We start from the raw sequence: 16,080 nt of genomic DNA on the forward strand, positions 1-16,080 counted from the left end.
AACATGGCCGTCATCAGTGCCCAAACTAAACCTGGATTAGACGCTGAAAGCAACCCAGTTACACTCCGTAGCATTCAGTTTCATAGTTTGTGACACCATTGCAAACGGAGGTAACAATGGGTGGGTGTCAAAGGCCATACATGTAATCTGCGCCATGAGACCGAATATTCTTAAGCCAAGCGCCTGTTAAATGGTTCCGACAGAACCAGGGGCCTGTAACGATGGTGGCACCAGTCTTTGGATGGCGGACAACAAAAAACAGTTGGAGCTGCTTGTTGGATGATTAGACGCCCCTGTCTACTGGTCCTCTGTCAAGGATGTCCTGAGCCCGGTCGCATCAACTAGTTCCGACACCCCCTAACAGTCTGGTCAGAATAGCCCAGCTGGTCGATACAAACATCCAACTTCTCACATTCTAATAACGATCCTCTCTCAAACTCTGTTAACTAGGTGAAATCTTTGCAATTGCGTCGTAGAGGCGTCTAGTGGTCAACAAGCTCTACCACAGCGGAAAGAGAGGTCACTACACACAAGGGGCCTCCAAAAGCCTTTTTTATAGGCCAAAGGTAGAACCACTTGAGTGTATGTCAGAGTATCAAACACTGCAAGATGCCAGTTTTACCCTAATGCAGTGTCTATAATTATACGGGCAGTTATAAGAGTATTTTCTTTATACACCGTTACATTAAATACTGAGCACTTTTAATGGAGATGACAGTCTGGCAGTGGAAACCCGCAATCAAGGCAATTAGTACAGTCTTTAGATAAGCACATCCGTAAATAAATTAGGAGGTCCAGCGCCACCAGGCGACTTTCATTCTGTCCCAGACTGCTGTCATGGAGTCAAAAGCAGGGCGTACATCCAAGATTGAGAACTGATAGTTTTTATCTACTTCTCCTCCGTCGTAATAATCAATGATATACCGGACTTCTTGTCCGCAGCGATTTACAACCCAATCGTGACGGTCAAAGGGAAGTTCATAGCTGTGAAGAACGAACGATGAGAGAATTAGAAACATGTAACTAAAATAGGAATCAATCAATCAACAGCTTCCAAGATCCCATACCCCATCCATGATCGGATACGTGCTCTGGGGGAAAACTCCTGGGCTTTGCCACCAAAACGAACAAGGCTCGGGCCGCAGGGGCATTCTCTGAAACATGCAGAAAGGACATATTAGGAGGCAAGTCACAGTCTTATGTAGTGCATCAACATACTCCAATTCTGCTACCTGTCCTAATTAGATTTTGCCAAGTAAATATGGGAAAATAGGACTACTTTTTGACTGAAGCAATTTTGGGATTTTTTATCTTTTTTTTTTTTTATACACATGTACTCTTTATTGCCAAATGCGTTAATGCTTATGACATAAGTAGTCATCGACGGTCAACCTTCACAACACCATGCCTGGCAAATTAAATACCGCTTACCTCTATAATGCAATGGCGATCATGCGTTGGTACTTTTTTTTTTTTTTTTTGGCGCATGACCACCGCAGCCAATCACTGACCTAAGTAGGCACTTTAACTTCCACTGCTTAGCAGTGATGCCAGTAGTACACCTAATAGCTGCTATAGCTACTGATTGCTTGCGATGGTCACGTTCTGGTGGTGCGCCACCAGAGCATCAAGGGATTGAAGAATGAAGTATGTTTTTTTTCTTTAAAAGGGGACTGTATCAATATATTCTCTTGTCCATAATTGACTAAGTGGGCTGCATTTAACAGCTTCTAGAAATCTGCTATATAGCAGCCTCATGGGCCATTTACACAATGGTCAGCAGAGGACCCATTGACTTGTATGGAAAAGTATTATGGGCATACTCTGAGACCTGTGCAGGTTATTTTGCTGGGAGGGGAAGTAGATAAGTTGTAACGGTCACCTATTTCAATGGGGGATCCTGTGTTTTATAATAATTTACACAAATTATATATCATTTTTCAGTGTAATCCTGCTTGTGATAATGGGATGATTGCTGAAAAGTTTTCTCCACAGTTCAGGAAGATTCAGGCTACTCTTACACTTAGCAGTTGGTTTGAAAAATGCAAGATTTTAGAATTATTATTTAGTATAGACTGGGACATTGGTTTACCACAACAAAACTGATTTATACCATAGGTCACTTTCTGGTAACACATTCCCTTGGATAAGCCCTTTGATAAGACCCCATTGCCTGTTGCGGCAATTCTGGGATTGCTGCCGTGCCGATAGCCTGGTGCAGGTTGTTCTCTAACTTCTGGCTCTGGTGGGTGTGGTATTAGGCGAAACATGCTTAGCCAGACATGTGGGTAATTGTAAGGGCTATTTAGTCTGGCTGATGCTGGACTGAATTGCTGTTGAATCTTTAGTTTAGCTTTGATTGTGGTCTCAGTCATTGCTTGGTCCTGGACCTATCATTTGCCTGCTGCATCTCTAAGCTAAGGTTGTGTTTCTTATGTTCTTCCCGGATCCCACGTAGGGTTAACTAAGGGCCGAGGTACGGGCTCAGGTACATCCTTGTCAGGGCGAATTGCCTGCGTTTAGGTTATTTGGTTAGGAAAAGAGTTCCCATGTTTTGGTTTATTATTGTTTTGACACAGTTCGTGTGTTTTTGTGTGAGATCTGCGAGTTACGGATCCACCACCTCCTGGGTGGACGTGACAATGCCCCTTCGTTACATATTACTGAGGAATTACAAACTAGATAAAGTGAAAAAGAAGTTTTAGGTTTTGAGGCAACACTGTGTAATAAGTATAGAAGTAAAGTGTACAAGGGAATGCACATTAGACAAGAATTCTTACTTTGCATGGAGCGCTTCCCATTTGAGGATTTCAGACCAGGCCTGTTCATTGTTCTGATTGTGAATCTTGATTATATTGCTCATATCTTCAGGCTTAAGGTCATCATCTTTCCATCTCCACCTTAACAACAGAATTCAGGTTAAGGCTATATGCACACGAGCAGTTTGTGCTTGAGATTTTTGGGCGCAACTTGCACGGCGGTACAGCACACGTGGCTTCCTGAAGCAGGGGCTCAGCTATCTATTGAACAACTGATCCCAGCCGTTTAACCCTTAATTGCTGCGGCCAAAAGTGACCACAGTAAAACCAAAGAGGACTTTCCCCTCTTTGAATGGATCACCAATTTCCCAGCGACATGAAATGAAACTGATGGACCCGTGTGCAGTCAGCCCTGGAGACCCTAATAGAACTGCAAGGCTGTCTGTACAAAAAGCATGCTCTAAAGGCACACCAAGTGCCCCAATAACAAGTGTTCATTGATCATGTGATGGCATCTTTTATGCGGCACCATTTGTGGTCAGCAGCAGATCCATCTCTGTAGACAGGGATGTGCTTCTAACAATGAACTGCATGTGCCCAATCAACTGTATGTGCCAACGTTCTTTCAGGCACATACATAACGGTGCTAATAGCTCCAAATAAACAGAGCTGAACGAGCACTGACCTGCAAAATATTAATCAGGGCTTGTTAGCACAAAATCTACCAGTTTAAAAGGATCTTTACTGAGATGTACTATCTATAAGCAAACATGGTGCCATAATATCATCAAGCATTAGGCCGGGCTCACACGAGCGGGTCGGATTCTGCATGTGGGAGGCCCGCAGCTGTGAGCCCGGCCGGTGACACTGCGTATGGCACTTAACTGTATTACGTATGACCACTGAGGCGCACAGGTGGTGATGGGCAATACAGGTTTGTTACTTTTTGTTGTTTACTATTTCTCATGCCATCGCTTGGCAATGACGTGGGTACCCACAGCCCATACGCAATGTTAATTGCGTATGGGCTGCGGGTCGCACACCTCCATTCACATCATTGGAGGCAGTCTTCACGGATTCCGCGGTGAAATAGACTATGCTGCGATTTTTCTTTTGTTTGCAGAATATGCAGTTCGTACCCGTAAGTGTGAAGGAAAATTCTGAAATGCATGCCTTTCAATGCCCGCGGAATCCGCAATTCAAATCCGGTTGTGTGAGACCGGTCTTACAGTGAGGAATTAGTACCTATGTGGGTAAAGGTAGGAAAGGTAGGATATAAAAGCGGGGGCTTCACAGTAAAGGCCCATTTAGACACAACGATTATATTACTCAAAAGCCATCTTTTGAGCGATTACGGTTCTGTCTAAACGCGCGGCCATCGTGCACTGTTCGTGCGCTATTCGTTCATTTCAAGCATGCTTGAAATTAGCGATGAGCCTCATCAGTGCTGCACGTGGCTTTTCTTAGCGGGCGGCACTAATAGCATTCTTTCAGCTGGTATCCTGCTGGGACTTCCCAGGGGAATACCAACTGAACACGCCGAGAACACAGCAGCTGTCTTCTGTATATAGCGGGAGCCTTCATTTACACACTAATAAGCTCTTAAGTAGCTAATTAGCTTCTTAAGAGCTTATGCAAAGTGAACGCTCAAAAGTTTCACTCAAACTGCCTTTCATATTGCTGTGTAAATGCTCACAACGACTGCTTTGGAGTGATAATCGTTGTCTAAATGGGCCTTAACACAAGATCTCCCACCAGTTATGATAAAAGCTAAGTGCTTCCTTTTGAGGGAAAAAAGATCCAGAGTCGGCAATCGCAAGAATTCTGATCACATGGGAATCTTTGCAATTGTGCTACTGTCATCCCCATGGAAAACACCGAGGAAGCGCTGGAGCTAGCAGGAAATCTCTGATGCGTGCAGCCATAAGACACAGCGATCTGCAGCTACTCACCCCTTCTTAAGCATCGCATTCCAAAACATTTGCTCTGATGGATACACCCAATTTTTCTCAGTGTTGGAACGAGGAATCTTAGATTCTTCTCTCGTTAATGACAGTGAGAAGGGTTGATCTGGTGCTGGAGTTTGGTTCGGAGGAGGCATCTAAAGAAACAAAATGTATATTTAAGTATAGTCTTCTAATACTATAATGCAATAGGGTTAAGGTGGTTTCACGCAAAAAAAAAAATGAAGAGGATAAGACATGGGTTTTGGGGGTTTTTTGAACCAAAACATCACAGCCAGCAACCATAATTACTGATATACAAAAGTACAAAGGCAGCTATAACCAGACCTCAGATGAACAAACCGCTTATATGAAGGAGGTTGTACAAGTGCAGTATAGTGATGAACTACCACTCAAACTAATGTTTTTCAGTTTTGTACTGCGTCTTTCAGTTGTGTGATATCCATGCCAGTATCCGCTCTGACAGCATCAGCCATCATGTCCTTTGGCAGCCGGGTCTTTTGCCACTGATCTGTCCAAGCATTATAGATTTTTCTAGCGACTCTGCTCGCATTACATGGCCAATATCCGTGAGCCTGAGTCCAGTCATCTTACCCTCCAGTGATATATCTGGTCTTATACGATTCAGGACTTCTCTGTTTGTTCCTCGCACCATCCAGGGCTTGCAGGTTCACAACATATTAATGCTGCCATATACGATTTCAGCCCGCAATGTTGCCCTGCACCTCATAAGTGAGCCACACAGGAGGGGGCATGACCTGAAGTCGTGAAGACAAAATGAACTTAACCAGAGCTCCTCCGTGACCCCAGCATTCTGCAGCCATACTGCCATCACAGAGGACCGACCACACCCTGCAGCATTCCCTATACCTCAGCTGTTACTCGAGAGTGGAGCAGAGGCGATTTGGAGCCGCTTGGAAGTCATTCCATGCGGCGGGTGCACAAACTCCGGTCTTGGTCCTACTCTGACGACCTTATGCTTTTCCTACCAAACACTAGAATATCCCTTACCTACGCTATGGACCCCCTAAACAGATTTGGTGGTTTTTCAGGACTTTATATTAACTGGGCAAAATCCCCGTTGATGCCTCTCTTGCTGGAGATGCCCCCAAAACTGCAGATTTCAACTCTCCAGAGACCGAGACAAGACATTAGGGCTGCTCTTCCTGATCTGTTCATGTACTATGCTGCTTGCCAACTTGTTCCCCCGAGATGCTCGATAGGAAATTATCCCCTTCCCAATTCGGAGTTACACTTGGCACATTTCCTAAACATTCCTCATCTTTAGCCTCTGCAGGCGTCACCCTCCATCCTATCCAATAAAATGCTTTCTATAAAGAAATTAGCTTCACAAATCCGGAAGCAATCTAAGGCAATTAGTAAACTAACTGATATTGTGGCTGATTCACCTCTGTGGAGTAACCCCGGCCTTCCGGGAATGTATCCTGTACAGGATGCTCATCTGTAGAACTGATATGGTAGACAGAGATCTATATACACTTAACACCTTAGCCTCTACATAACTACAGGTCGAATACGAATTACCCTGTACCCATTCCTACAGGTTAGACATGCACTATAAAAACATAATTCCCATGTTCTAGACCTTGTATACCACATGACCCCTTCATTGGCATTCTGCATTCTCAGGGCACCAAGGCCTCATATCTGCATTATACTCCCCTCTGATAGCAAAGATTTCTCAGACAACACCTCCTGCTTTATTAACATGGAGGACCCCAATACCAACACTAACAGACGACACTTTAAGCGTTATTAGAATCTCCTTTATTTGTATCTCCAGCAACAAACTGTAAAATGATACAACTCTATATTGTACATTAGTGTCATCTTACCCCAGCAAGGTTACAGGAAATGGGTAGAGTATCCTCAGCAAACTATCAGCTGTTCCTGCAATTACTCTGACTTCTGGCTAATGATCTGGGGATGTCCAGATATTTGAGACTTTTGGGAAGAGGTAACAGGTCTCCTTTCTGAGCTCCTAGGAATTCCTATATGTTACATAGTTGACTAGGCACATAAATGCCCCGATAAGTTTGACAAGGTGTGGGGTCTCTGGTCACATCTTGACTACCAGCTTGCTCTCCTTATCTATAACAGTGCTCCAGAGGGGTCATCGCTGATGGGACCCCTGGTCTCCTGAGATTACTATCCTACTTATAATTATGTTTTGACCTTTAATACTAGGGAGGCTCATCCTCCTTACTGTTCCTTCTGCGCACCAATCTGTCATGTACCATAGCTCTTTTTATATGTTGTTTAACCCTTTACAATCCACTGTCTGGCGTCTGAAGACATTCTGATTGAAGGCTGTACAGCTGCGATGTTGGAAGACGTCCGGCAGGGTATTCTTACTGTATATTACTGGCCGCTCTGTTGTTGGGGGCCTCTCCAGCATGTCTCATACCGCAGTACTGGCTCTAGCCAGCAGATGGCGCCATTGTAATAATGGCAAAGAGAGAAAGTCCCCTAGAAAACCCTGAATCCAAAATTGGATTGCAAAGGGTTAACCTTCAAAAAGCGAGTGAGCCGCAGCGGGACTAACACCGTGGGATCTGCCAGCATTTAAAGCCAGACTGCTTGCTGCAAAAATGATGGGCCAATATTTTTTGAACCAGTCAGATGTGGATCTAGCAGGAAGTAGTAGGTGTGCTTCCTTTAGATCTGATATTTTGGCTCCATTTCTGGCTTTTAGCCACAAAAACTGTTCCACCCCTCTCCCAAAAAAAATGTGTGAAACCACTCTAAAAGGAATAAAGTCATCTAATATCAAATCCTGAATCACATTCAGTGGCTTATATGTCCAATGGTAATCAGTGGAATAGTGTTAGGCGTTGGTCCCAGATCTGAGGTTTTTGGAATAGGATCCAACAAACAAGAGTAGTACAAGTCTTAAAGAGAAGCAACTTTCGACAAGCCCTGTACTCCTGTAATATCTTGTACTCCTAAAATATCTATTCATGCCTCCAAACTGCAAGTATTCTTAAAGGGGTTTTCCAGGCAGCCACTGTTAGTGCCGAGATACACCGGGGATCGAAGCGGAAGCAGCTGCTCTGACCCGCATAGTGGCCGTTGTAGTTCTCACTGAAATCAATGGGAACTGCGCCTGCAATTACAAGCAACTGCCACTACAGTGGGGTCGGAGCAGCTTCTTTCGCTCCGACCCATGTATCCTGGCACAGACAGTAGGTGCTGCCTGAATCCCCCTTTAATATATCAGATTTTTTAGTGCCGTTAAAAACTAATGAACGTCGGTATAGAAGAAGAAAATTGACATTTAATGCATATTATTCTGCCCCTATTTCCCCTTACTTGAGCTTAGAGAACTACTACCCTTGTTTCTCTGAAAATAAGACAGGGCCTTATCTTAATTTTTGTGCCAAAAGATTTTACTTTTTAACATGTATAGCTGTCTGGACACTATTTACATTGGCTCTTTTTTTTTTTATTAACTGTAACTAGGGCTTATTTTCAGGGAAACTGTGTATATGCTGCTCTGTATCATCAACTGACTCAAGATTCAAAGACAAACACTAAGGACTTATTCGTCGGACTGATTCACACCTACGTGCCATGTAGCCAACTGATGGGCTGAATGGGGATGTGGACCCAGCATGCACTATTCTGGTCCAGTTTACCACCAAGAGTAGCCCTGCAAAACCAACATATCTGTGAAAAAGCAAAAAGCATCTATGTGCTGTCCAACGTTTTACTGCGTCCCAATTTTTTTTGCAGACACAAGACGCTTTCTTTCAAAACCGCCTTCCACATAATCTCATCTTACCATATTGCTGGGGTCAATGTCCTCTTTACCGCTCGCCCTCATTGGGCACTGGACATATTCATAGGCTCGCTCTTGATGAGTTGGACCCGAGCAGCTCTGGCTCTCCGCATTCTGTGAAACGTCTTTGTGCATTGGACATCCTGTTTCTGTAATGAAATGTATATTACAATGCTTATCAAGTGTGGATACATATGGATACAATGTAGAATTAATACATTAGATTCTTATGAACAAACATAGTATTCAGCCTTAAAGGCCAACTAGACTTTCAGAAAATGTCTGGCATGTCAAGCTTTGCTCTTGAGGTTCCAGCTGCTGAAACCCCCATGAGCGCTGAAACAAAGGGACGAGTTCTGTGCCCCTTGAGTTGTGATCGGCATGCGGGGTACCTACTCATACACTTTCTATTAAACCCATACACCAACTCTCCATGCAGCAGAAGAGCCGGTTGGGCATAGGGCTCACCAGAGAGATTCTGCCCATTCATTTTAGCGATCGGTGGTGATCAGCACCCGGACTCTTCAACAAATCAAAACTTCTGACATGTCAGGAGTTTCCTGAAGAACACAGTTACACTTTAAAAGTAAAGTTAACCAATTCTTTAGGTTTCACTTTATGCACATTTGCAATAGCTCTGGATTACATAAACTTTTATGTCTCTTATGCAGAGCATGCATCTTAACGGTAAGATGTCCCTGCAATCCTATTCCCATCTCACAGTCCTCTAGCAAATGTGGGTTAGCACACAGCTAAGGACTAATAAGGCTGACAGCAGTAAGAGACGTCAGTGTTAGACCTAACAGAATTTGTAGGAGCAGTAGAAACTAAATTACAGGAAACTTTTAATCAAGACTTGCAAAGCTTTGCCAGCATACTAATCATTATGCTGGGAAAGGCATAAAAGGCCGTTGTCACCGCAGCCGATGGAAACCTATCCTAGGGCATGATGCAGACCAGAGCGGGAAAGGCCGGGGCCACAAGAGGAGGCCAAGGCCGGCTTCACACAGGCGCATGCGTATTTGCACCTGGGCACTGCATATGTGATTTTGTTTTTTTGCACGCTCATTGGTGCATTTTCACACTTTTTCACCCGCAAGGTGTGTTGATTTGCGAGGGGCAAACAAAAGACGCGCCACTTGAAATGGCTAATTAGTTTCAAATTAGTTTTTTTCCAGCGGAATTATGCATCTACTTGCATATTGAGAACGAATTTGCGCACGCCCACTGACTTCTATGGGGACCTTTGGTTCGCAAATACGCAGAATAGAGAATGTTCTATTTTTATTTTGTCCGACCGAAATGTGCACGCAAAAAAACGGAAATGTGAAGTATTGCACGCACAAATACGCCCGTGTGAAGCCGGCTTAAAGGTATAATGACAGGAGAATTAATGTGCAGCCTGGAGGGAGTAGGATCAGGGGCTACGCTGCCCTGGATAGTGTAGAATTAGACTCCACCCCACCCGTAGCTCCACCTCCTTCCCCCATGCCATACAGGAATTCTCCTGTCCTAGGATGGGTTTCCACTTGCCACAGTGACAGCAGCTGATTTTCACTATTCCTGGACAACCCCTATAACTAGATCCTTGAAGTGTGGGCATCATAGGCAGTACACGGAAGGAAAAAAAATGTAGTAATGCTAAACAGTCTGTACATATACGTCAGTATTGCAATTAGAGATGAGCGAGCACCCAAATGCTCGGGTCCTCATTACTCGAGTCAAACTTTTCGTAAAATTCAAGAGCTCTGCTCGAGTAACGAACCCCATTGACCACAATGGGAGACTCGAGCATTTTTGTATGTGGGCCGCCGGGTGCCGAGCTTTTTTTTTTTTGGTTCGGGTGTGTGGGTTTTTTTTCTCTCTCTCTCTAGCCAGCTAGCTGTTGACACGTGCGCGCTACATCGCGGCGGGGAGGGGCCAAAACAGGCAAGTTACAGCGGGGAGGAGCCAAAAACTGGGGTGGGGGGGAGGGGGGGGGTCGAACACGGCTTGATCCTCGTTCGAGTAACGAGCACCATCGAGTATGCTATAACTTGAACGAGCATCAAGCTTGGCAGAGTATGTTCGCTCAACTCTAATTACAATCCATCTGCCAGTATATTAAAAGCCCTAGAGCCGAGCACCAACACACAATGTCAAGTGGCAGCTGCTAAAGCACAAACTCTAGAAGGATGTAGCAGAGCTCAAAGACTTGTAACTAGAGATGAGCGAGCACCAAAATGCACGGGTGCTCATTACTCGAGTCGAACTTTCAGTGATGCTCGAGGGTTCGTTTCTAGTAACGAACCCCATTGAAGTCAATGGGCGACCCGAGCATTTTTGTATATCGCCGATGCTCGCTAAGGTTTTCATTTGTGAAAACCTGGGAAATGCAAGAAAGTGATGGGAACGACACAGAAACAGATAGGGCAGGCGAGGGGCTACATGTTGGGCTGCATCTCAAGTTCCCAGGTCCCACTATTAAGCCACAATACCGGCAAGAGTGAGACCCTCCCCCCCCCCCCCGCGCACTGTCAGCATAAAGATCGTTCTCCTCTGCCACAGCTGTAACAGCTGTGGAAGAACGATGTTAGCCCATTGAATTCAATGGGCTGCCGGTAGAGATGAGCGAGCCTACTCGGAAAAGCACTACTCGCTCGAGTAATTTGCTTTATCCGAGTATCGCTGTGCTCGTCCCTGAAGATTCGGGTGCCGCTGCAGCTGACAGGTGAGTCGCAGCGGGGAGCAGGGGAGAGCGGGCGAGAGAGAGGGAGAGAAAGATCTCCCCTCGGTTCCTCCCCGCTCTCCCCTGCAGCTCCCCGCTCCGTGCCGGCACCCGAATCTTCAGGGACGAGCACAGCGATACTCGGATAAAGCAAATTACTCGAGCGAGTAGTGCTTTTCCGAGTACGCTCGCTCATCTCTAGCTGCCGGCGATCGCGGGATGAATTGTCGGGAAGGGGTTAAATATATAAGCCCTTCCCTGCAATTCATCCAGAAATGTGTAAAAATAAAACAGAAATATATACTCACCTGGTCCCGGCAGACGGAGTTCAGCGCGGCCGGCGGCAGTCCTCCTGAACTGCTCTGAACAGCTGTGAGTAGTATTCAGCAGCCGGGGATTTAAAATCCCCGCCTGCTGAATGAGCTGCTCTGATTGAGATCTGCCTCTGATTGGTCAGGCTGTGACCACTCATACACCCATTCATGAATTTATGAATGGGTGAGTGACTGCTGCCTCTCATTGGCTCAGCGGGACCAATCAGATTGGTCCCTGCGTTGAGCCAATGAGAGGCAGCAGTCACTCACCCATTCATGAATGGGTGTGAGTGAGATCTGCCTCTGATTGGTCAGGCTGTGACGAATCAGAGGCAGCTCATTCAGCAGGCGGGGATTTTAAATCCCCGGCTGCTGAATACTACTCACAGCTGTTCAGAGCAGTTCAGGAGGACTGCCGCCGGCCGCGCTGAACTCCGTCTGCCGGGACCAGGTGAGTATATATATTTTTTTATTTTTACACATTTCTGGATGAATTGCAGGGAAGGGCTTATATATTTAAGCCCTTCCCGACAATTCATCCCGCGATCGCCAGCAGCCCATTGCTTTCAATGGAGCCGGCTGTATTGCCGGCTCCATTGAATTCAATGGTCAGTGCTCGTTTAATCGAGACGAGTACCGCGTGGTGCTCGTCTCGAGTAACGAGCATCTCGAGCACCCCAATACTCGAACGAGCATCAAGCTCGGACGAGTATGCTCGCTCATCTCTACTTGTAACCCAATTCCTAATAGTTAAGAACAGTTTAGCGGTGGGACACTGATTTACAAAAGTTAAATTTAATTTAAAATGTCATTAACGAGTGTAATGTGATTTGGAACAATGAATAACCTGATTATTATGATTACGATCACATCTGCAAGTACCTAAAAAAGGGTGTGAGAAAACTTTGACAAAAGATCTAACAACTGCGCAAATAATAGTAAGGGTTCGTTTACACGGGTGTATTTACACCACATATTACGCAGTGAATAAAATCCATTCATTTTAATGTGTTCGTTCACATCCGCGTATTTTTCATGCAATTAATCGGTCATGTGGAAAAAATAAAACATGTGTCCAATTTTGATGCGTATTATGCCCTGAAATAGGCCATAGAGGTGAATGGGTCAGTGCAAATACGCAGTGACTATGCAGGAAAACTAAGTAGTCAATGTGAATTTGCACATCAAAGAACAAAAACAGCCGCCGCTGCGTAATTTTTGCACGCATAATTATGCTGCTTATTTACAAGCACAAGAAAAAAAAACAGCAGAAGACCTGAAATACGCAGGGAATAGGCTGCATATTCACAGACCAAAATACGCGCACTGCCCGTGTGGATGAGCTCTAAGTGCTATTTATACAAAAACCAGCAACACTTAATAGTTTTGTTTTCTGGCTTCTAAATCAAAACATCCAGGAAGAAACCCTGCGCAGAACATTAAAGGGGGTCATCTAGGGAGAATACTATTGATCACCTGTCGTCAGGATAGGTCATCAATAGAGGTCGGAGCAGAAGCAATGGAAGTCCCTCCTCCGACCTCTGTGTAGTGGCCGGCGCTGCAGATTTGACTCTCACTGAAATCAACACGAGCCGTGCCTGCAGTTACAAGAGCAGCCACTACACAGAGGTTGGAGGAGAGACTTCCACTACTTCTGCTCCGGCCCCTGTGTCATTGCGGTGCTATCAGAGGGCGCACAATCAACTGATCGGTCGGGGTCCCAAGCAACGGACCCCAGCCAATCAACTACTGACGACCTATCCCGAAGATAGTATTCACCCTGGAAAACCCCTTTAAGTATGGAGGGCAAGACAAATACCAGGTACCTTTCATCTCTTGGTGCATTGGACATCCTGGAGGAGGTGATGCCGCGGAGTCAGGACTCACGGATACAGCAGGTGACGGGTGCGGAGTAGATGGGGAGGAGGTAGAGGTGCCCATTTTACCTATTGGGGAAAAAATGCACACGTGGATTAACCCTTTCCAACCCAGTGTCACACATTGAGAGTTCCCTCATAGCTCCGTGTTGGGCGAGGACAGACACGTTCCTAACGCTACGCAGAAGAGAGCTTGGAGTTATCTTCTGTATATGTGCATCACGTTGTAAGATCCACTTGTGAATGACAGCGGGTGGGAAGGATCCCCGGGCCGCTCCGCCACCGTTCACTTGGTATAAAAGCACAGGAAAGGTTATCGCTGCGACAACTGTTGGGCATCTGCACCCCCCAGGTTGCCCTGTGTTTAAATGCCCTTACATAGGACTGCTCAAAATGGGGGCTCCCAATCTACATACCCAATAAACCCATCAGCTCAGTACTGGAGGGTGAAAGGAGAAAATACAAACGCCATGCTGATGTTGCCCCAGGTCAGACTGATGTGGCTGCTGCTTCCATTACTACTTGCAGGAAGGATGCTCCTTAGTAGTTGTGAGGTCACCTGCAGAGGTCACACTCACTACTCAGCGCCACACACACCCTCTATACACCCGGCTGGGGTCTCCCAACCGTTCCCAGCACTGCCCTCCCCCGCCTGCCCCCTCCTGTTACCCCACACCGGAGAGAAGTCCCCTTTAAAGCTCCTCCAGTCCTTCCACACGAGGAGAAGTCGCAGACATATGACGTCACGATCAGCCAGCACCGCGCATGCGGAGAAACCAGGCTGCGGCTGTTGTCTAGGCAACAGGAGTACGCGCTTGTGGAGAACGGCGAGCTGTAAATAAAACTCCCAGAATGCCTTGCGGCAGGGAAGGCTGGGTGCGTCCCCGCTAGAGAGCGGCAGGGGGCAGTAGTCAGCGGCTGTGAATTACATACAGCTGTCACCATGTCAGTTGGTACATAAAGCTCTCCTGCGCCATTGCTAAATAAATAGTTTGCATCCTGTCCCCTTGTAAACAGCAGTTCCTTCATATAAAAGGTTATTGCAGGTCATCTTCCCTGAGCATTCAAGTTGTGGAGGGGAAATGAAAGCTGCGCTGCAATTGGTTGCTACGGGCAACAAGGACCTCTTACATCGGCTGCACACGGGCGGATTTGGATTGCGGAATGCGCGATCGTCGCCTGTGCGAACGATCCAAGGCATTCCGCATCCATTAGCAAGAACAGAACATCTTCATGTCGGCTCACACAAGCGGACAGCCATTGCGGAAAGGTCGCGGATTCCGTACCAACGCGACGGCGTGGGAAAAGCAGAGGTTTTTAAAAGAAAATCTGTACTGCGCATGTCCGCCGGCGAGCGTCCGCAGTACAGAGGATTTCAGGCACGCGTGGACAACGTCCGGCACCGGGGGGGGAGGGGGATTGTCTGAAGACATTCCTTCTACTAAAATATTAAAACAGTAAAAAAAAACGTCAGTGAAAAGGGGTATAAAAAGGCCTATTTATGACAAAAATGCAGCACAAAAATAATTTTTGGCGGCCAGGAAAAAAAAGGCCATAAAACCACCACGTGGGAAACGCCGCTGTGTAGCGTCTGGTACGCTTAACCCCGTAAAGACCGGACTGCTTCGGTCCTACAGGTAACGTCCCCTGGTGCCCGCAGCGATGCCTCGGGGGACGTCACATGGTCACGTTCTCTTGGCGAGGTGGTTTGCCATTGGGGATATCGCAGGAAGATGGATCCCGCCGCCATGTGTTTCCTACTCAGTATCGCAGCGCGGCGCCATAAGGGCAAACATCGCTCATCTGTATCACCCCAGGAAGAAGAATAGGGGTCATATTTTTGCGTCTTGCAACACACAAATCTCGCACGGTTTTCTCGGCCGTGTGAAGGCACCAAACGGTGGGGGGGGTTTTGGGCAAGAAAACAGCAAAACATTGTTTTTTTACTGCAAAATGCAGTGTGAAGCCGCCCTCAGGAGGGTAGATCTACAGTCCAGCAGCATCAGACAGCCATGGAGCGCGCCATTCTCCAGTAAGACTGCGGTATCGGGCAGTTGTGTATATATCCTATATCCTGCAGTGTAAAAAGTCAAGAAAACTAAAGTGTCTTCTGTATCTGTAGTCAGCCTTAAAGGGGTTGTCTGGGCGACCCCCGTCCATCGGCTGATCGTCCAGCCTGCTGTTCAGTGCAGCCGGTTGGACATTGTCATCAGTGGACAATGGAGGTAGTGAAGGCACTGGCGTCACTCCCATTGATGTCAATGAGGGCGCCACACCGCTACTCCATTTCCTGTTCCTGTTCCTGACATCCTGTCCTGGGCAGGAAGTGAAGTAGCAGTGTGGCGCCCGCATTGACTTCAATGGGAGTGAAGCCAGTGCCTCCACGTCCTCCCTTGTCCGCTGATGACAATACCCGGCCACGCTGCAGTGGACAGCAGGCCGGACAATCAACTGATCGACAAGGATCCCAAGCGGTTTACTGATGTCCATTAACTACTGAGGATAGGTTATCAGCTGCAACGGGCGCAGACCTCCCCTTTAAGGATCTTCCTGGTAACTCAGGGCTGCACAGACTGAGAAGGCAGCCGGGCAGTTTAAATATTTGTCGGCCGCAGTAGCCATTTCACCCAGCTGCACATCACACTTAGGCCCCCTGT

At 46.6% G+C, this 16,080-nt stretch overlaps 1 protein-coding gene across 2 annotated transcripts; it reads right to left on the reverse strand.

Annotated features, from left to right (window-relative positions):
* Window positions 1-680: 680 nt before the first annotated feature.
* HCCS (holocytochrome c synthase) lies at window positions 681-14,197 on the reverse strand. Of its 2 annotated transcripts, none has more exons than XM_066597383.1 (7): window positions 14,093-14,197; window positions 13,373-13,492; window positions 8,529-8,674; window positions 4,712-4,860; window positions 2,781-2,900; window positions 1,068-1,154; window positions 681-984 (listed from the first exon to the last, which is right to left on the reverse strand). In XM_066597383.1, the coding sequence occupies exons 2-7, from the start codon at window positions 13,485-13,487 to the stop codon at window positions 786-788; spliced, it is 816 nt and encodes a 271-aa protein (XP_066453480.1). In that variant the 5' UTR covers window positions 13,488-13,492; window positions 14,093-14,197; the 3' UTR covers window positions 681-785. The 2 variants fall into 2 exon arrangements, with proteins under 2 accessions (XP_066453480.1, XP_066453481.1); XM_066597384.1 differs by having other exon boundaries at window positions 14,100-14,165.
* Window positions 14,198-16,080: the final 1,883 nt, after the last annotated feature.

The sequence above is a fragment of the Eleutherodactylus coqui genome, chromosome 3 (genome assembly GCF_035609145.1).
Source record: "Eleutherodactylus coqui strain aEleCoq1 chromosome 3, aEleCoq1.hap1, whole genome shotgun sequence".
NCBI lineage: Eukaryota > Metazoa > Chordata > Amphibia > Anura > Eleutherodactylidae > Eleutherodactylus > Eleutherodactylus coqui.